The sequence below is a fragment of the Myiozetetes cayanensis genome, unplaced genomic scaffold, assembly GCF_022539395.1.
Source record: "Myiozetetes cayanensis isolate MyiCay16 unplaced genomic scaffold, myiCay2020 scf1, whole genome shotgun sequence".
Taxonomy (NCBI): domain Eukaryota; kingdom Metazoa; phylum Chordata; class Aves; order Passeriformes; family Tyrannidae; genus Myiozetetes; species Myiozetetes cayanensis.
The window spans coordinates 108,394,396-108,416,583 of record NW_026086604.1 but is presented as its reverse complement, the minus strand read 5'-3'; the positions used below and the strand labels follow the sequence as shown (position 1 = coordinate 108,416,583).

Here is a 22,188-nt window from a genome sequence, read left to right as displayed (position 1 = left end):
TGCAACTACTACACAGCAAGCATTTTAATTACTTAGGAAAGAACAAACATTTACCTCTGATAAAGCATTCTGAAAGTACTGTCTTTATTGAAAGCTTGATTGTCAGAGTGCATAGCAATTCTTTCAGGTATCCAACCAGTCAGTGCATGGAGATCAATGTTCTGAAAAGCAAATGCCATCTTATAAAAACACCTTGAAAGAAATCAAGTATACACATGGTACAGTACAACTCTACACCTAAAAGGCTCAAGCTAAAGACTAACAAACAAAAAATTCTTTGATTAGATAAGGACAACATTTCCAAATAGTTTAACAAAAACAAAACCAAACAAAAAACCCAAATAAACAAAAACTCAAAAAAAAAAAATCCACAAAAAAACCCCACCCAAAAGTTGGAATTTCAGAGTAACAGAAGCATAAGAGAATCATCAGTCACACTCATTTGTGTGACATGTTCTATTTATTTCATTGATTCACAGACTTTTAAAGCACAGTCTCAAAAGCAGTATATATGCATTTTAAATAATTAAAGTTTTACTTCTAAGGCTCAGGGTTTCGGTTTTTTATTCTTTTTGGTAAAGTTGACACTGACATGTATTTCCATAAAAAGATGCTTTAATCTCGCAACTCCTTGAAATATTGCTTATTCCTTTCCTTTTGCTTTTTACTCCTCAAAGCAAAAGCAGGCACTCTAAATGCTTGAAGTGTCAATAACCAGCACTGTTGGGTGGGAACTTGAGGAATTACAAGTACGAGACAGCCAGTAAGTAACCCTGATTACACAAGGAAGCTAAAACACAGTGGAAAGCGGAGGGGGTGGGAAGGGTGGAGATTAAATGTCACCAGTCAAGCTATTTTTCCAGATAGCAAGTTAGAGAACAACAATGGGAATAAAACATATCTATTCTCACCAGCTTCTGTCCTTCAAAACAAAGTGGCCTGACAATGACATATGCACAGATAAAAATGTGTGCTACATTTACCCCTTACACAAAGCCACATTTATTCCATAACAATTTTTCAAGAGGTGATGATTACCAAGTATACGCTCCAAGAATGTGATTAACTAGAATGCGTACAGCACCGTGAAATAAAAAAATATACTATTAAACTTTTAAAGAATTTTAAAGTGAAATCAGAAAGGCTTCCTGAGTAACAAATTAAGATTATAAGGGATACTCATTTCAGTAACCTGTCCCTCTTTGAAAGAATAATTTGCATGTCAGTTTAGCTGCTGTACAGTGACTGGTTTTTTAGTAACCACATTACAGGAACCCGATACATATTTATGTAGGTGAGTGGAACAATGTGATAAACAAAATTGCACAGATCAAACGTACTAAATGACTAGCCTGTTCCTCTCCTAGCTGACTCCATTACCTAATGAGGGAGAACTGCCCTATTTAGTGAAAGAGTTAGAAACCAAAATCACCAGTTTTGATATGGGCAAAGAAAATTTATGACTTCACCCAACACTTTCATCTAGACTCTATATGAAACAAATGTACTTCCCACCCACAAGTGTCAATACTGCAGTCTGAGAACTAAGATTAACTCTGACCATCAAGATATCTTGCTCATTCTACTTTGATGAAATAATTTCCTTAAGTACAGCTAAGAATATTTGAAAGAAACAAACAAACAGAAAAAAAATTAAGAAAATGTCATATCCAATATTTGTCTCCCCAAGCAATTCACTTTGATTACACTAGAAGGAAATTATTTGACCCAATATTATCTAAGTGGAATTTCTTCCTCTTAGAAATAATCTCATACTTACAGAATTCGATCCAGGAAAATCATATCCTCCCATGACCTTCATGTAAGCCTTTTCTATTAGTGATACCCATAATTCATTCTTGTTATTAGAATAAGAGCAGAGAAGTTCCCCACTATGATCAACAGGTAACTGGTCATCTATGATTACCTGTTTGAAATGAATGAAAAATCATCATAAACCTAATAAGGTATTTTGAAAGTGCTTAGGAAATAACCCAAACCCCTCACTATACACAGCTTCTCAGATACAGCCAAACCTGATCATTATTTTCACATATGGACACCTCTATCGATCCTGCAGTGGTTTGCCCAAGTGAACAAGAAATTCTATTGCCATCTCTGACTTGCACTGGCTCAACAGGGTGACCAGTGATCGGCTGCCTCTTTTTCCCCTATGTAAAATAGGAATGATGACATTACAGTCTTAAAAAGTGTTTAGTATCTATTGCAAAAGGTACTCGCAGGAAGGTTCAGTGTTATTACAAGCATAAAAAAAGTAAAGAAAAGCCAAACAATATTCCTCAACTAATTACGAATCAGAGCATGGACCGTGCTTGGTAGCCAGCAGAAAAACAAACATTTATTTGCCTATAAGGAAACAAACTGTGTCATATCACTTTCATAGCCTCTACTTCCAGATTTAAATTTCTTCCCACTGAAGAGGGAAAACAGCTCATAGCAGCAGCTGTGACAATAATAACATTTCTTCCTTAAATTAGGTAGTATATATTCCTCATTATCAGAGATTGTTACTGCATACTTGTAGTGGTCTGAGACAGTTTCCCTGAATAGACTTTCAGTTTTCTGTTGGCATTAGTCCATTACATACAGGCTACCAACGCAGCACATTTTCTGGTTAAATCCTATCTGTGCAAGAATGAATAATCCTTTTCATAGAGGGCAAATGGCCATTCATCATAACAAAAGGAAGCCATTAAGAGATATTTTGGAAGGAGTAATAAGAACAGAGCAAACACATAAATGATATTTTCCTTAAACATTGAGATTCCAGAATTTTGTAGCCTGAGGACTTCCTGACCCAGAGCTTATATCCTAGCAATTAAGAGCCTTTGAGGAATTTCCCCTTACTCCCCCACCCCCAAGACTATGCCCACTCAACTTCTGAACTCCCCTAAACATTCATCAGACAATATGATCTGCAATAATCAGTGCTACAGTTAAGTATTATATGAAGAAATACATTATTTTATGTCCTTGTTTATTGTGTTGAAAAGAAAATTAAGTTTTTTTGTCAGTTTACAAAGTTCTGTGTTCAGGCATGTCCTCTCCTTACTAAAAATCTGCAGTTGAGTTACTCCTCTACGGTCATTCCATATCTACACTCTTCCTGGATGTCCCCCTCTGTCCTTTTAAATTCTGCAACTTCTTTTCTAAGATGGGGTGGAAGAATGCACACCCAATTCATAAATATGGCATACATAGTTTTGCTCCTGTTTGGTTTTTATAATTCTTTTAAGTGATATAAGGATTTTTTAAAAATTAATTTAATGTAAGGTTATTTTTATGAATGTCTGTAGAAGAAGTACTTACATTTGGTTGCATACTTCACAACCAAAAATTAATCTCAAAAAGTTTAACAATTAAAAAATACTTTCAAAAAAATCTGCCTAAAGTTTTTGCTATGCAAGCATTCAGAGTGAAGCAGACCAAGCCTTTAAAATAACATGACTTAAAACAGTAATAGCACTAAGTCTCCACAAAATCATTTACCTTTCTAGGTACACCATTGATATGAAGCTTCACCATGTATTTACCACATGGATTATATTCTGGCTCCCCTTTCTTATTCTGAGGGTAAATTATACTGTTAATAGAAAAAAAAAAAAAGAGGAAATTGTGACAAATTACGTGGTTGATAGCAATAAAAGTGGGATTAACACTGTTTCTGGAATTTACATTTAACATCAATATGGAATTTTTAATGAAGAAGCAACTCAAATTTAAAGTAAAAAATAACCATGTGTAAATAGGTTTTATTTTTCAGGCCTTGTTTTTCCTGCAGCTTTCTGCTTAATATATTAGCAAAAAGAACATAAGTAACCTAATTGTTCCTCAAACAGAAGCAAGGTAAAGAAAATTATCTTACTGTTAAACAAATGGTATTTACATATCTGTAATGTCATTCAGGCAAGTACTGTGTTTATAAGTTAAACATTTGAAGGAGAAGGCAGTGCAGAACTCACTGCTGTTGAAAAGAACACAAATCCAGTTCTAACGAGAACTGAGATAGTGTTGTTAACATTAATTCTCTAGTGAGTTGCAAAGTGGACCACCTGTTGCACAGCAGTTCGCATAACAAAGTAGAAAAATGAAACTATTGAACATTATAAGCAAAATTTCTATTTAAAAAATCCCAAACAAATAAAAGCCCCTTCCAAACTATTCATTACTCCTTGAAGCAGATCTAAGTTAAACTCCAGTGACTGTATTCATATCTACATATAGCATATACATATATATATAGCTCTCCTCTTAGAAGTGCTGAAACCATAAATCCTAGGGAGATGAAGGTGAAACAACTGCTAGTTTTTACTGTGTACGAGTGTCACAGAACATATTGTAAAAGCTTGGCAGTATTAAGTCTGGAAAGACCTTAGACAGCAACAGCCACTTACCTCGTGATCAATTTTTTGTTATATCTTCTTTCATATGCTGCACTGATAGCTAGTGATGCCACGAAAGAACAATCTGACACTATTGTCTGCAAAGAAAAGAAAACTAGTGAGGACATTTACTAATAACTCAAATACTGAAAGATGAATGCAGTGTATGGAGGGAAGGAAAACCATCAGGTAGTCATTGCCTTCAAAAAGGCAATGATTGGAACCAAGAGAAACAAAGCCACCACTAAAAAGGCAGGAAATATATGCCTGTTCAACACGAATCCCCTACAAAGCAAACCAAAGTTAGAATTACTAATGACAATCAGAGGCAAGCACAGATACCTCAGCATGCATTCACACTTACTCCTTCCTCCCAAATACCATATCCAAGAGCATAATCTATTACAGATTCAAGAATAGCTTGAACCATCTGCAACTTGACACTGAGACATGTCCCTATTCTCAATGGGCCACTCTGCTTCCTGTCAAATAAAAATTAAAAGATCTTGGTCATTATTTTTCCCAGGCAGTAACTAAGTGAGCCATTTTTGCAGAGCACACCTTGTGCCTTTTTCATACTACCCTTACCACTATTTCTGGAAAGCAGGATTTTCAGTTGGAATTCAAATTCTAATTTTCACTGTCACTGCTAACATCTGTTTATTCTTGTGGACAGAAAACTTATGGAATCTGAAGTGATACTATTTATTTATTTATTTATTTAATCTCATGAGGCCCAAGGACTGAACTCTCACATCTGGGGATTCCTTTTTTGAAGAAGGTTCTCTGCGAGCAGCACACATTCCTCTTTAGGAACAATTTACCTGTTTTATGCTGAAACTTGATACAGTGTAGATCATGGTAGGGTTATTTGTTATGTCATCTGGTCGCACCCACTTGGCAAACATTGCTTTCTGCTTGGGGGATAATGGTAACTTCCCACATTTATCACTAGATTTAAAAGACAAAAAAAAAAAAAGTAGAAATAAATCAACAGCAGTTTAAAAAAGCATTTCATGGTTTGTCCAGTCCTATGTATGTCTGATAGATGGTGCAAAATATGTATAGAACAATTACAAAGCTGTAAAACTTCAAAGAACATCACTTCTAAGTGTGTGATTTTTAGAGGAAAAAAAATAAACCCCTGGGAGTTTCCTTCATAAAAGACTGAATAGAAGGGAATTCCAAAAAGCCACCTATACCAGTAGAAACTCAAATTCTTCACTTTATTTGAATATGATGAACTTAATAATAAAAACTTTCTTTAGTTTTAAAAATTGAGGCTTGTCTGATCGATAAGCCTTTAGCAAAAAATTGGAAAAAAAAACAAAACCCACAAAACAAAGCAAAAAACCAAGCCAAGTGTCTTTGTGTATTATGGTTAGGCAATCTTTACATATTATTACTGCTCATGAATGAAGGTCTGGTAGTTACATATCACCCTTCCTTGCAATAGTCCTTTACAGAGGAAATGGCTACCACCCTCCTTTTATAGGTAACTGATGCAGAGGGAACTAAACTCTGTGTGGAGCAGAATCAGATAACTTACCAGCCCAGCCCAATATTCCAAAAAGCCAAATATAACATCGTCCTTATAGGCTTGAAGGCACAACTGCAAAAGCACTACCAGGAAGGTCAGCCTATAATGAAGTCTAAAGTTCAGACTGGAAGAAGGAAGTGGTAGTAGTTAAGTATCTCTGTCTGAATTATGCTTAAAACCCTACCTTACCAATTTTAATCTCCTGAAAAGAAAACACTGAAATACCAAATATGGGAAAGTTTTGAAAATAAAAACAAAAGTGAAGTTCAGAAATTGAACCATACTTACGAAAAAGGCATAGGGAAGGCGAAACGTTCCCTCAGATCAACACTCATGAAAGGTACATATTCAATGCCATTAATTTTTGAAGTCTTCCTGAAAGTCATAAGGAAAAAAATACAGTTGCAAACCTATCTATCTCTTTCAAATATTAAGTTCCAAAAGGTAATAACAACAAAATCAGTTTTTAAAAACTAGTAAAAGTGCTTCTGAAAACTAGACAACTGCCACTTGAAATTGATACATTTGATAGTTTTAAAAAATTCAAAATTTAGGCTAATGGTTTCATAGATTATTTGTAGCTTATTCTACCTGTAATAAAAATCTAAGCAAAAGGAACTGGATGCAACAGAAGTCACAATCCTGCAAAATATTATGCTACCTCAATTTCCAGTGAAGTAGCAGTTCCTTAATCTACAAAAACATCTCTGTACTTTGGCTTCTCAAAACCAGATCTCTCATTATCTCATTTTGGAAAATCTTCAGCTTACCTGAGCACTTCAATCTCCTCTGCAGTGTATCTCTGACCTTGAGATTCACTAGCTTGTACTGCTCTGATTGTCTGTGGCTTATCATTTAAAGAAAAATCAGGTCCCAGTGGAAAGAACGTTCTCACTGGCTGATTTGGTTTAGCTGCAGTTGACTTTTCCTTCTGAGATGACTTTGACATAGATTCCTTCAATGCCTCTGCTCTAAAGCAAATAAAAATGCATTTTATTTACAACAATGATAAAAACATAGTTACAGTTCAATTACTGATTTTCTTGGTTCATGTTCCCACATATGTTACATGGAAAGAACAAATGCCCAATTTGACCACTTTCCCTAAAAAAAAAAACCCCAAAATCTATTTCTGACTCTGGTACTTTACTTTCCTGTTCTTCAATCAATTAAAAGATAGCATTACCAAGTCACATAAGCTACTTTTGGCAGACCTCATTAGATATTATTAGATTATATTTATTGCCTCTAAATTATGCTAATAGGAGAATTTGTGTAAGTGTTCATTATCTGGAATCTCAGAACAAGATCACTGAAACACGAAAACTGATTTGCACCCTCTCATACCTTCCAATTTATTTGTCTAGCAGCTACAATAGCAGTAAAAAGCCACAGGCATTCTCACAAGGCAGCACATCAACTGCTTGAAGACTGTGTATTCAGGAGTCACATTTTGTTGTTGCTGCATTAAGCTGGTGGATGGTCACACACATGCAAAATACTGGTTTCTTTCTGAACACAAACGGAGCTGCGCTAAAAACCAGTTTGTACTGAAACTCTGCCCAACATAGGCCATGATTCACCATTGAAGAGCTGATTTAAAAAGAGGTATATTGAACTTATACTTGCGTAAATTGTTTCAGACAGACACTTCATTACACATATACCATGCAATTAGATTGCTATCGTCAAGGTAAGTGTCTCCCAGTTTCCAAGTCGTCTTCCTTATGAAGGGATGCTGGCACCTTAACTCTGTGCTGCTTCAATTCAGCATTTTCATAGAAGCTCTGATATATATCTCTGAAGACTGAAGCACTGTATTTGTTCGAGCACATACACAGTCCTTTCCTAATTCTGCATGTCCCAAGATTCCCAGAGGGTTGGTACAACAGCTGCTACATCCAGCAGTGTAGCAGCTGGCAGCTAGCTCCAAGGAGAACTCTAGGGGAGCCTGGTCTACCCAGAAACCACACAGACGTGCGAGACTGAGAACCCAACTCAGAGGGTGCACTTAGACCTGACAGCAAGTATATTTACTAACATCAGCAGTACTCACCTATCCAGTGCTTGTCGAGCCAGCTGTTTCAGTTTGGACTGGAGGCCTGCTTCTGAAGTTTCAGTAGCCTACAGTACAAAATGAAAGAAAGAAAAAAAAAATCTACACATTCAAAGAAACGCAGCATGTTTTAAAAGCTCAGTTTGTCATAATTCTAGATTACACTGAAGAGTAACTAGCTATTTTTCCAATTCTCTTTTTAAAATGAGTAAATACGGAGGGTTTGTAGGAGTTTTGCTGTTTTTTGGGTTTGTTTTGGTTTTGATTTTTTTTCAAATCTCATCATAAAAAGCATATGAAGTAAGTAAATATCATTTAGCTGTTATAGGGAAATGTTCATAGAATGGAAGAGATGTATAAAATTCTTCAGCATGGGAAACACGACATACAAAAAAAAAATTGCCAGAAGAATTAACTGTATTAAAACACTGGGCAGAAAGAAGACAAAACCAAATGTAACACACACTACTGAGCTTGGATGTGTTCTCATTCTTCTCCCCAAATGAGTCAATAATAACATGGGTAACTTAGGAAAAAAAATTACATTTTTGAATGTTTACTTTCACAAAATACAAACTAACAAGACAGATGTGCAAGAACAACATTTTTAACTTGCAATCAAAGGCATAAAATAAATTGTGACAGGGAAACGAATCAGGTATCAAGAGTGTTAACTTCTGTTCCCAGCTGGGAGGTTAGCTATGACAGTTTACACTTTCCTTTTCCTTACAGGTGAAGCATGGCTTCTGCTGCTAAACAATCTGCAAGAGGCACAACATGAGGTGTGGCTTCTCCTGCCACACCCACAAGTGTGACAGGTTTCAGGTTCTACATTTGTAGCTTGACCAATTATTCCAGGTCAGCCAGGTCAACTGAGGATACAAAAAGCAAGCTACTTTCACCCCAGAAAACAAAAAGAGAAACACTCTCTACAAGCTACTAACTTCATTTGCAAGTAAATTACACTCTGGAATTCCTGGTTGTAAAAGGCTCTGAAAGATGTATGAAGGTAAGCAAAGGAGATGGAACACCAGCAGTCATCTAGGAATCAGCCACAGAAGAGCAGGAATGGCTGCTCTCTGAGTACTTTAAGGGTAAGGAAGAAACAAATTTCTCCACCTGCATATACTAAGGAGAAAAATAGAAGTAAAATTTCAAGATAGCAGAATTCCTTCAATCTTCTTTCAGCCTGGGAAGAAGAAGGTACTTTTGGGTCACCCCAAGGGACAAAGCTTACCATCTCATGTCAACAAAATAATATGCTAGTCAAGATTAAAAGAAACTTCAGCAGTATCTTGTACCTCATGAAACACCTGATATATGCAGTTATTAATAAAAATATATTCTTTCAGACATGAAAAACATATGTACAAAATATGCCCTTTCAGACTAACTTCAGTAATATTTTCATGCACTGACACAACAGAAGGAGGAACACAGCAGAGGAAAAACAGTACACTGCCGCAGTAGATGTTATGTAATAAATTGAAAATGTTCTGCTCCAACAGCTCAAGTGGAAAAACTCGAGCAGTTCTACTAACTCTTGATGTGGTTACACTGCATCACCAGGGGTTTTTAGCCTAGGTATAACCTGTTAAGAGAATTCAGAGAAAAGAACTTGCTCTAGCATGTAGCAACAGTAACATACCACTCTCAACAACCCACATATATTTTTACATTATAAAAAGGGAAAAGAAGGGAAAAAGAAAAACAGACTTGGTGGAGTTACATTATGATGGTGAGCTCTTCTTATAAAGAGTTAGTTAAGGCAACTGGACTTCGGGGAGAAAAGCAGTACCTGTAATTATATTCTTCATCGTTTACATACTGGCCAATTTGTCCTTATTAATTTCAGTGTGAATTGAATTCACTCGTAACAGCTTTAATGTTGAGCAATCAAGTACTATTTTTACTAGTTTTGGCATCAGTAGACCATTACATCTTCAGAAAGTGTTACACACAAAAATTCCACTTAAATGACTTCCTTTAATGTAGTCAGAAAGTAATGCAGCTGACACATTAGCAAGTCATCTTCAGTTTTAACAGTTTTTAATTTGGTTTAGCACTGTATTTGTTCCAGGGCAAAAATTAACATGAAAAATGTTCCAGAATCTTTCTAGTTTTTAGTGTGATCCAGTTCAGAAAAAAAAAAAAAAAAACCACAAAAATCACAAGACCTCATAAATTTACAGCATTGTATAGCAACACAAAGACTGGAAGAAACACTAAAAAAAAAAAAAACTGTGGTGGAAAAAAAAAGATTAAAAAGTAGTTTTTAGAAATACAGGTACTCCATTTTCAAGCCAGCCTTTAAGAGTCAGTCACTTGTGTAAGTGGAAGAATTTCTTACCATCACATAATTCCACCAAGTTAACCTGTAGCTTAACATACTGTTTTCAAACAGAGTTCCACGGCTTCTGTGTACAACTCTATAGCTTCTTCTGCATTGCCTTTATCATCTTCATCAAAAGCCTGGGTAACTAGGAAGTGAGCACGCTCCAAGTCCAACTGTTGTTTCGACTTCAGAGGGTCTGTTTTCTGTGACTGAACTAAACAAAAAAGAAAGTATTTAGCTTTCTCCAGCAGCAGACACATAAAAACATCCTTAACATGGTATCGAAACACTAGCAGCCCTAATCAGATGGGTAATAGCTATTTTCTGTCTGGAAATCAAATCTTTCTAGACTTCACTAAAAACATCTAGGCAAGCACAAGAAAACACCATCACCCCCTCCCCGAAACAGAGATACTCTCTCAGGATATTTCAGATGTCAAATAAAAATATAATCTCTTTCATACTACACTGAGAACAAGGATGTTTGATTATGTCAGATACTGCACCATTTGTGAAAACACATCACCTATGACAACATACAAGTTCCTTAGGTGTCCACTTCATTTAATAGCTTGATTAATGACCTGAAGGAGAAGGTAGAGTGCACCTTCAGCAGGGTTGCAGACCCCACCAAACCAATTCATTCAAGCACACAGCTACTATTCAAAAGGACATAGACAAGCTAAAGTAACAGGCTGACAGGAACCTCAGGAAACTCAGGCAGGACAAATGCTTTGCCCCGTGTTTGGGACAGACTAACACCCTGCAGCTTATAGGCCCACGAAGAAGGATCTGGGGGACAGGTGGATGAACCTGAGCCAGCAGGCCCCTGGCAGCAATGAAGGCTAACAGCACCCCGGGTTGCATCACTAGGAGTGCAGCCAGGAGATGCGGGGGTGGGGAAATGATTGGCACCCTCCACTCAGCACTCGGTAGACTATCTGGAATGCTGCATCCCACCTTGGGTCCCCAGTGAGGTTGAGGCTGGAGGACTTCGCCTTTAGAGAAGCTGAGGAAGCACAGCTTGTCCAGCCAAGAGGAGAGATGGCTTCAGGGGGAACTAATAAGCAACCTGCCATTAGTTGCATGGTTGTCAAGAAAGAGCCTGAATCCATTTTCTTCAGCTCGGTGTGAAGAAAGGGAATGAGAGTCAGTGGCTATGGACTGAAACAGGGGAGAATACAACTAGATATATATATCAAAAAATAATCTCTAGAAATACAATCACACCCTGGAATGGGGGCTCAGAGGCACCACGAAATTTCTCTCCTTAGGTGTTTTAAAAACACCTGACTGAACCTAAGCAACCTGGTCCAAAAATCAATGTCTGCTCTGCTTTCAGCTGGACAACAGGCCTTCCGAAGTCCCTTTTTGGCCAAGTGATTCTATGATTCAAATTGAGAACTGCAGGTGTGCAAAAATTTAAGGATTTGGTCTAAGCAGAAACACTGGAACTGGATCAAACAAGGAAACTCTTATGAGAGCAAAGAGCTCCTTTTCCCTCTCAACATTAGTAATTGTAAATAAATATCAGAACCCACTTGCTTCAAATCCATCATGCAGCTAAGCCTCAGATGTGAGTTTTGATTTGTTCCTAATCAATTTTTGTTGCTATATTTAATTACTTTCTCATGTTTTCTCTGCAGATGAGATTCCTCAGAATATTTAAAACCAAAGAATACCCACACCCAAGTCCTTAGGAAGTTCAGTCTCCACTTAATGTCGGATGTATCAGAATTCAAAGCACTGATATGCTTATTTGTGGTTCTTCACAGAGCGCAAGAAAATTAGAATAATGAAAAACAGAGCAAACACCATTGATATGTATTTCACAGCAGCAAACAACTTTCTAATTAAACCTCTGCTTAAATTAATTGAGTGGAAAGCTTCTTACCCACCTGCTGAATGGAGAGCTTGAACTCTCTCCAAGTACTCATTTATTTTTTCTTGAATATTTTCCAAGTTTGACCCAGCCATCCCAGCATAAATCAAGGCTTGTGCAGCTTCCTGCAGGCAGAAGAATTTGAGACAAAGTTAATGTTTGTTGCCTAGAAAATTACTTTCCGTAAACAGAGGGCCTACAACAGCCATGAGTTGCATGAAAGCAAGCCCTTACATCCGCAAAAAGACTCAGTGGCTGAAGGGGAAATTCTGCTGGAAAGAAAAAGTTTCAAGTTATAAAGTAGATCACGTTCAATTTCTTATATCTGGAACAACCTGTAAGACTAGAAAAATATTTAGAAGTTCTGTAAGACGAGATCTTAGGTCTGCCTGTATAGTAACATATGAAATTAGGAGATTTTAAGTAAAACTTTCCAAGCATGCACTGAGACCAGTTTGGTTTTGAAGCTGTGTATTTAAGGTTAGGAAAAAAAAATTAGCTACTCAAGTTATTTCCATTTCATCTGATAATAATGATAAAAGCTTTTCAAAATGAGACGCAAAGAACATCGGGGGATTTTTAATATTACTCAGATAAAGCTATCAAATGTGGAAAGTCTATAGATTTGAGGTTTCCTATCTTCTCAAACTTGTTTTTTTAAATGTTTGCATGTACACAAAAATACTGGATGCAAGTCTACTTCCAGCAGGGAGTGTAGGCCTCCAGCTCAGAAGCACAGTATGATACCCACATAAAGGCTTTTTCCATACTGTACAAATCTATTAAGAAAAAACGCCTTCAGTTGCATAAGCTGTCTATTCATTCACTAAATTTATGAAAAACACGTAAGGTTTGGCAAGGCTGCAATAAATAGCCAGACCTGACACAGCCTCAGAACCACATAGGGAATCCACACTTGTCACCTACAAAAATGAGAATAAAAACCTTATTTCGTCCTCATTATTGGCATGGGGAGAAAACCCACAACATTCTTGTGGCAGTGCTCATCTTCTCTGCAGCACAAGAGGAGAGGAGGTGGTCGTGTAGCAGGCAGGTTGGGAATGTAAAAAGCAAAATAGTAACTAGAGAGCTGCTTCACAAAGACAGTGCTCAGAGAGGCTGCTCTGCACAAGGCAAGCACAGATCCATGGCCAGTGAGCCCCTCGTGTGCTTTATGGCCATTGTTTTTGTCAAGCTTTGCAGTTTGCTCCCCTATTCATCTGCCCAAGCTTAAAACTGATCTTGACACAGCCTGTACTTGTTATCAGGATGAATTTTCACTGAGAAGCATCACAGAACCAAGTACCACATACTCCCTGTCAGCATCCATCTCCATATTACACCACATAAAACATCCACAGCCACAGAAAGGTAAATTGAAGTTCCATTTATATGTAGCAATTAACTGCTATTAAGGTCTAGCACACAACAATTCTTTGCAGGGGAGAAAAAATGCACTACAGTTATGTGCTCAAAGGATGGATTTATTTTTCTGTGGCATACAAGAAGTACAGACTGACAAAATAGGTACTCTATCATAAAGGTGTGTTGTCTACATATGATGCAAAGAACAAATGTGGATTTTCAAACCAGTGCAGCAAAATCAATGTAAAACTGATGTTGCTTCTTGTTCAAGAACAACTGTTTTGCCTGGTTTTAACAGGTAAACATACTGAAAACAATCTTTTATAAATTAAGCCTCCAAAGGACTAAAGAAGTTGACCTGTGGAGCCAGCCCGCTAGCTGTTCCCAGTGACCAGATGGACGTGCAATTCAGAGTTAGCATTTATGATCTCTTCACTATCACTATTGTTCTTCTTCCACGAGTAGTGTGCCACAGCCACACTAAGATAACTAGTCATTGTCAATCTGCAAGATGTTACCTGCTGGTCAACAGCCAAACTTAGCAACAGCCTTCAGAAGCTTTGCTGAGGTCATCGGGTATCCAAAGATGATCTCGACATTTCTGCAGAGCACCATTAGCAAGCTGCCCCAGGCTGGTTCACATGCAGCCCTCCTCTAGGGATCTATCAAAATTAAGTGGCAGCAGGAAGTGAACAGCACTTGCAAGCCATAGAAATTCCATTCACACTGGTCTGGTTTGCTGTTGTCCATGGGCAACAACTGTAGCCTTTTCCATGTTTCATCCTTAAGGTCACGTTCTTGCAGAAGTCAGTTCAACACCTAAGCTTTCCTATGTGCTTCGTAATTGCACCAGTGGGCTCTGAACTGCTTAGATCAGTTGATAAGACAGTTGGTGATGGGCCAGAACTTACTTGCATTGTCCAAAAAGAAAAGCATGAAGGTCCCAAAATACTAGATGATATTTTGTAACTACTTTTGTTTAATCTAACGTGGCAATGATTCTTCAGGCAATATCCCGAAAACCACACCTATCTCGGCTGAAATATACATAACACCAACACCTTCACATCAAATCTGACACAAGCATCAATATCTAGCGTTGGACTGCCAAGAGTCACCTGTCTGAACAGCAGACACCTTACCTGTGCAGTTGTGATTCAAAGCTATAACAGGGTCAAATCTGTGATGGTGCTGCTCTCTAGCATAGCTTTTGTACACCAGAAAACACTGCCTAGGTTACACTCTTTGTCATGTGTAAGCTTGAAGTGCACCAAGACTGTCAGGAATGCGTTTCTGCACTCAGCAAGAACACTACCCATATGCAGCAAGTGAAAAAGATTTTCCACACACTGTTCAAAAGCGTACAAGGGTGATTACTTGCACAAAGAGATGGTTTTATGATGTAAAGCAGTGAATAATTTCTTTCAGATATATGCATAAATATACACTACTAAAGCAATACTGTGCATGGATATCAGACCATGCACACACACTGCTGCTGATAAGCACAGAGTTTATCAGTGTTATTACGGGTAACTATAACTTTTGTATATATATGCTTTACATATATAAACCTAACTCAGACTATGTTAACAACCAGGGTAAGAAAAAAGATACTTCCCTTCCTATCCCTGCACACGTACATGCACAGGACACCATAATAATAACACTATGGTTTTTAAACATTTCATAGACACCTAGCACTCATGAAGCAAAATGCCAACTACCAAGCCTTCAGCAAGTGAATGGAAAAGAATTACTTTGGCAGGATAATGGAATTTGTGGAACGATTAATGTGACAAGGATAAATGTAGCCGTCAAAAAAATCCCTCCTCACAGGTGAGAAGTAAAGCCAGTGGGATATGGAACTTTAATGTAAGTATGCAAAACATAAACCCAACAAAATGAGACAACTTACAAAGGTGAAAAATATATAATGGTTGCACAATTTACTAAATACCATTAGTAAGTCTATAGATATTGAGCAAGGCACTGAATCAACCTCATTACACCCTTGGTTACACCAACCTGAAGCTGTACTGAAATAATAAAATCCAGTCCCTAATGGAAAGAATATTCACATGTGATTAAAAACACATCACTGACAGCTTATGATCTGAAGCTGTCTTACTGCTGAGCATCTTGTATTTCACCATGGACTTTTTTGTTTAATGAACGTTTGTACAACAGAGTTGTTTCCAGCTGCACGCTCAAGAACAGCGGCATTGCCCAGTTGTGGTTCTCCAAAATGCCCAGCGCTTACATCTCCAGCACGAAACTGATGAGCCTTTCCGGCCTGGCGGGGGTGGGGGAGAGGCCAAGAACGACAGCGTAGGACCAGCGGGGAAGAGACGTTTTTAGGTTACGACGAAGCTTCCGAGAAGCATCGAGGGGGTTGCGCTTCCAGCAGCCAGAAGAAGCGCCCGCAACCCACTTATCCAGCACAGCACCTGCGGTGCCACCACCTAAACGGCAGCGCAGGGGCAGCGCTCGTTCCCACCTAAAAACCAGACGCAGGGAAAAGGCATTTCGCAACCCACCCGAGGGACGCGGCTCCTCCGGAGACTGACTGACTGACAGACAAACTTTGGAGGCGCACGCCCGGCCTTCCGCTCTGCTGCCGGCGGGCACCGCCTCGCCTCCCCCGGGCCGAGCGGGCCGTCCCCGGGCACACCCGCTGGGGGCGGGCGGGGGCGGCCGCGCTGACCCAGCGCGCCCTCCCCGCCGGCAGGGCCGGGCCGCGCCGCGCCGGCAGCCTCTCCCTCCCCGCCCCGGCCCTCCGGGGGCTGGGGGGAAGTGCGAACCCTCTGGTGGCTCCGGAGCATCAGCGCGGTGAGGGAACGGCGACACCGGCGCCCCGAGGGAAGCGGCCCCCGCCCGCCGTACCTTGTAGTAGAAGACCGCTTCCTGGTAGCGCCCGCTCTGGTCCCGCTGCACCGCCAGCTGCGCGAACTTCACCGCGTCCAGCTCCAGCGTGGTGGCGTCCATGGCCCGTGCCCTCCTGGTGCCACCGCCGGCGGCAGCGACAGCAGCGCCCCTCCGAGCCCACTCGATCCCCGCCGGCAGCTCCGCGCCCGCCCGGCCGCTTCCCCCGCCCCGCTGACCCCGCCGCGCCCGCAGGACACGCCCCCATGTCTGGCCACACCCCCGCGCGCCGCTGGTCCCGCCCACCCTGCTCTGACAGCTGCTGTGACCACGCCCACCCGCCCGGGACCGCATTGCGCGTGCTCGGGCGCGCGGCGGTGGGCGGGGCTCGCGGCTGAGGCGGGCAGCGGAGCGTGAGGGGAGGCCGGGTTTGTGCGTGGTGTGAGCGCGCGCAGGGCCCTGAATACAAAATCACAGAATCACTGACTTACAGAATCAGCGAATCAATTAGGTTGGAAAAGACCTCTGAGGTCACCGAGTCCGACCTGTGACCGAACACCACCGTGTCAATTAGGCCATGGCACTAAGTGCCATATCCATTCTTTCTTTAAACACCTTCGTGCGCGGTGACTCTACCACCTCCCTGGGCAGCCCATTCCAGTGTCTAACCAACCTTTCTGTGAAGAAATTCTTTCTAATGGCCAACCTAAAACCTCCCCTGTCACAGCTTAAGACTATGGTTACTTGGGAGAAGAGGCTGACCCCCACCTTGCTACGGACTCCTTTCAGGTTGTTCTAGAGAGTGATAAGGTCACCACTGAGCCTTTTTTTTTCTCCAAGAGAAACAAGCCCAGCTCCCTCAGCTGCTCGTCATAGACTTGTGCTCCAGACACTTCACCCACTTCATTGCCCTTCTCTGGACTCACTCCAACACGTCAAATGTCCTTCCTGAATTGAGGGGCCCGGAACTGAACACAGTACTTCAGCTGTGGCCTCACTAGTGCCCAGTGGAAGGGAAAAATCACTTCGCTAGACTGCTCCCCATCCCACCTTTCCCATGGTTGTCAGCTACAAGCGAGGGGAGCAGGCATGGCCCAAGGGTACCTCTGCAGTGTTTTAAAACAAAGTGGGGTTTTTTCATTCACTTTTTGATGGAGGTGCTCATGGTTAGCTCTTGAAGCCGGGTTTCTAGCCTTAGAGCACTTTCAGTGTGTAACCAGGTTTTTTTTGTTTTCTTTTGTTCATACTTTCAGAGTTTCTCCTTAATCTGAGAGGTGGGATACTTGAGGGCTGGGGTCCTTCCAGAAGGAGCCACATGGCAAAGACAAGGGAAAATGCGACCAAGTTTCACAGGAGAGGTTTCATCTTGACATAGGAAAGTGTTTATAGTAAGATCAACTGTTCATTGGAAGAGCCTTCCCAGGACATGGTAGAGTTCCCACTGCTGGAGGTTTTCAGGAGTGTTTAGACAGGGTGCTAGATAATCTTATCTATGGTCTTTTTCCCACAGAAGGTTGGACCAGGGAATCTTTCAAGGTCCCTTCTAACTTGGGCAATTCTGTGATTCTATGGGCATTTATTTCTGCCTGAAAATACAGCTTATTAGAAGGCATTGCTTTCACCTTATCTACCTTCCTTCCTAACCTCATCTAATGCTTGCTTTCTTATCTTCCTTGCCTGCCTTTGCAGCCAACATTATCTGAGAAGATCATAGCTCTATATGTTGTCTTACTCTTATTCCCTCCAGCTCCTGCCTTTTTGCAGAGCCAATATCAGATGAAGAAATTCAGGTCTCTGTTTCTGTGTCATACTCCTCTACTACTAACAAGGCAGAATCAGCTCATTCTCATTTGTTGTTCTTCTTTGAGATGTTTTCATCCGTCTTTTCCTTTTGTCTCCATTAATGCTATAACTTACTGTCTCCCAGCTCCTCTTCCTGCCTCCTGATTTTGATTCTTGCTTCTCTGCCTCTTCCTCTCCTCATTTTCCCAAGTATATGCTGTAGGGGTAGACACTGGTATGTTGATGATGCTTTGTACCTAAATTTTGCTTATTGCCATACCTATTTTCATTTGACTACAGCCAAAGCTTTTAATGCTTTTTAATGTTTTGAGGTTGGTTGTGGTTTTTTTGTGTGTGTTTTGTTTTGGTTTTTTTAATCCTTTTTTTCCTGGGCATTATAAAAAAACAAAGATCCAAAACTTTTATATAATCTGGTCTGTGAATTCTTCCATGGTTACTTTCACTCTATTGTGACAATACAGAGTCAGAACAGGAGTCACTCTAATCATGTATTCCTCTGACTGGAGTGTAGTTGATGCTTGTTGAAAGAATACAAGAATAGGGCAATTTTACAGTATTTTGTCTCAGCTTCCTGTAGCCTGTGGAACTCACATCATTGCTTCTGATACTACTTGCTGGGCATATTTTCAATTAATTAGTCTAATTGTTGCTTTACCACATTTTGATTTTGGCATTCAAAACATTTGGTGGGAATGTTTAAATTTGTTGTGTGAAAATAACATTGCCTTTAAAAAAAAGCCCACAAACAATAAACCAACCCCCACCCCTTTTCTCAGGGTAATTTTTTAGCCTTATCTTTCCTACTTATAAAAAATTATGATAACATCTCACACACCTTTTATTTTGCCCATAAGTTTGTGTTCTTTGGTTCATCTCTTTCTTCCGTTCCTTCTTCCATCATACATTAATTCTCTTTTCAATCCCCTCTATGTTCCTTTTACATGGAGCAACTAGAATGGTGTGCAGTATTAGTGTTGTATCATTAATTTTGTATCCTGGTGCACTGTTTTATTCTGTTTCATAATGACTCCTAACACTTGTATTTGCCTTTTTAACCACTGCTGAGCATTTACTGAAGTTCTGAGTGCTCTCCAGAATGACTCAGCTTTCCTGGGAAAGGATAGACAGTTTAGCATCTACCATTATGTACCTAATGTGCTGTTTCCCCCTGTGATTTAGCAGCATTTAATTTCACAGGCTGTTTACTACATACACAGGAGAGATCCCTGCACAGCTTTCTGTAGAAGGCTTTCACAAACCAGAGTATTTGTTAGAAGTACAAATCTGGTCCTTTGAGGAGATAGTGAGGTGCAGTTTTAACATGCTGATGGGATTAGACTATCAGGCGGAGGTCAGACATCCTTTATGGCTGCCTCAGCTGTGTGGAGCAGGAAGCGATACTCAAGTGTTGTGGTTCTCTTCTGCCTTTGATTCAACTCTAAGTCCTATAGCTCAGCTTGACCAAAGGTAACCAAAACCATCACTATCCTTCCTTTACACATGGAAAAATACACCCACCAATACAAAAATGAGAAAGAGGCTGCCCCTCCATCTATGATAACAACATTTGACCAATTATATTTGACTACAGTCCCACCTCCATTTATCCAAAACAATAAAATTGATATCTGGAATCCTCCACGTAGAGGATGAAAATACAACCACAGTTCACGAACAAGCTGGCGGGCTTTCTCCTCTCTCCTCCCCGAAGCAGGAAAGACTCTGGTAAGATTTGCATCTCTGACTGTATCAGAGCATACCTGGGTGAAACCAAGCTAATTAACAGTGAAGTTAAGCTTAGTGAAAAGCTGAATTTGTTAGTTTGATTTGAATTGCTAACTCAGCTTAATTACTCATTTGCTAGCCTTAATATATTTAGCGCTAATGCAGGAAGTATATTTATCAATGGCTATTCCAAATCTTTATTTCTGTTGCTTCAATAAACCACACTGGTTGTGACTTTGTGATTGTGAAATTTCTTATTGAACATGATTAGACTTAGAGTGCTACGTTGGTTATAATGAGAAATTCAGCCTACCTGCACCCAGCCCCTCTGATCTCTGAGGACTAGCTGGAATGCAAGGGGGGTTAGCTTCTGCCAAATTTCATACTCTAATGCAGCATTGTCATACCTCTTCTCCCTATTGTTTCGTGCCATTTTGAGGTAACTTCTGAGTTTTTACAGTAGTTGACCACTGTGTTCAGAAACAGAAGTCGGATATGCTGTATTTAAGTTTTGTAGAGGCCTCCCCCTTTACCACTTTAAGAACTGGCATCCCATGTATTTTACCAGTGATTTCATTTTCCTCTACCTGTTAGAGAAGGGCACTGTGTGGGAACCTCTAAGTACCCCTTTATTGAACTGCCTTCCAAATTTTCACTTTCTTATGAAAGACATAAGAGATTGTCCTTTTACAAGTTCCTTACCAAAACTTGTACAGAAATGCTGTTCATATTCATATTGCTCAGCCAGGACAGTGTTATCTCATCGCTTCCATGGACTGTATTGTTTCATGTTGAGTCAGACTATAGGCAATCTCTTTTTATTTTTAGTTCCAAGTATAGCAAGAATATGATAGGTGTCACTACTGTAAAATAAATAGTAAAACTAATCACTGTATTGGCCCCCTTCCCTTCATGTAATTTTTATTATTTCAGTCATTTAAGTATGTTGAATAATCTTTTTATTTGACATTAGAAAGTTCTATCTTTGTGGTTTCCCTTTTGATTCAGTACAGTAAGTGCCAGGTAAAATTATTTTAGACATAAGATGGTTAATATTTTAAAGACTGGGACAGACCTTAGACTTAGAGGCATGCACTGATGTGACAAGAAGCTAAGGAAGGTAAAGTAAGTTACTAAACAGTGACTGCTATTTGTTCAGAACATCACTGAAAATCAATACTTGTTTCATCAATAACTTGTTGGACGTGTACACACAATTGTTAAATGGATTCTGCAAAACTCTAGAGATATGTTGCCTGTATTTTTCACCTATGTAGGAGCAACTCCTTGTATCTATGTTTGTGGGTCTGCTTTGGTTGGACTATTCCAGAGTAAATCTATGTTAACAGCTGACTGGAGTTTCTGTATGTTATCTAATTTTCCTAAATAGACTAACTGATATTGGCTCATTTTTATGTGAAGTATCACCAATTTATTGTTATGTAGAGTACCTAGGTGTTATATTTTCAGGGCAGAACCCTTATATATAGAGTATGTTGAACTCTTTTTGCTACAAAATTAAATTTTCCTTGATTGAAGACTTCTAAATATGATTCCAGACCCCTGATTGCTGCTGATGCTGCTTAATGTAATAAAATTAGGAAGGCAGGTAAAGCACAGCTGAAAATAAAGTCTTTAAGTTTATATATAATATTTTCATTTTTAATATGCTAGAAATACCTTCTATAAATAGGGCTTTGAATATAGGAAACTACTTGGAAAAAAAGAATCAATTGTATTATACCACTAGATGTCCATCTACGATTAGATTGAAGCTAGAAGTTTTTACATGGTTAAAGTAATGGAAATTGAACAAATGCATTTTTAGTTTGGCTCTGGTTTAGCTACAAGTGTGGTTGAAGTTGCTTTGGTTAATTTTGGTTTTGAAGTTTTCTTGAGTCAGTCACAGAGATTTAGATTTGGGTTTTGCAGTCAAACATCCAGCATCTAAACTGGTCAGAAATTTTGGGTCCTGCTGCTCCCCAAATATGAGAAATAGCAGTATGAAATATAAAATCATGTAACTGTAGATTCTTTAGATTTTTTTTTTAATTAAGTAGCAGAGTTTCAGCGGAGATTATTGCAGTTCTCTAACATTTCTTTAACTATTTTCATACAAAAAGTAATAAAATTTTCTAAAAGTAACTTTTAGAACCTTAGAAACCTTACACTTTAAAAACACTGGTTCTTAACTTTATAGGCTGCAATTTGTGG

The 22,188-nt window shown here is 39.4% G+C and overlaps 1 protein-coding gene across 2 annotated transcripts in view; it reads right to left on the bottom strand.

Annotated features, from left to right (window-relative positions):
• Positions 1–16,642, bottom strand: part of CAPN7 (calpain 7) — a 32,952-nt gene extending 16,310 nt beyond the window's left edge. Inside the window, exons 1-11 of one of the 2 annotated variants that reach the window (XM_050315517.1) lie at positions 16,468–16,642; positions 12,233–12,341; positions 10,391–10,548; positions 8,000–8,067; positions 6,714–6,914; positions 6,232–6,318; positions 5,228–5,354; positions 4,416–4,501; positions 3,511–3,604; positions 1,781–1,927; positions 55–161 (exon numbers count right to left, since the gene is read on the bottom strand). In XM_050315517.1, the coding sequence (XP_050171474.1) occupies positions 55–161; positions 1,781–1,927; positions 3,511–3,604; positions 4,416–4,501; positions 5,228–5,354; positions 6,232–6,318; positions 6,714–6,914; positions 8,000–8,067; positions 10,391–10,548; positions 12,233–12,341; positions 16,468–16,569 (1,286 nt within the window). In that variant the 5' untranslated portion in view covers positions 16,570–16,642. Of the gene's footprint in view, positions 1–54; positions 162–1,780; positions 1,928–3,510; positions 3,605–4,415; positions 4,502–5,227; positions 5,355–6,231; positions 6,319–6,713; positions 6,915–7,999; positions 8,068–10,349; positions 10,549–12,232; positions 12,342–16,467 lie in introns of those variants that run through there. The other variant, XM_050315525.1, reaches the window with a different exon arrangement.
• Positions 16,643–22,188: the final 5,546 nt, after the last annotated feature.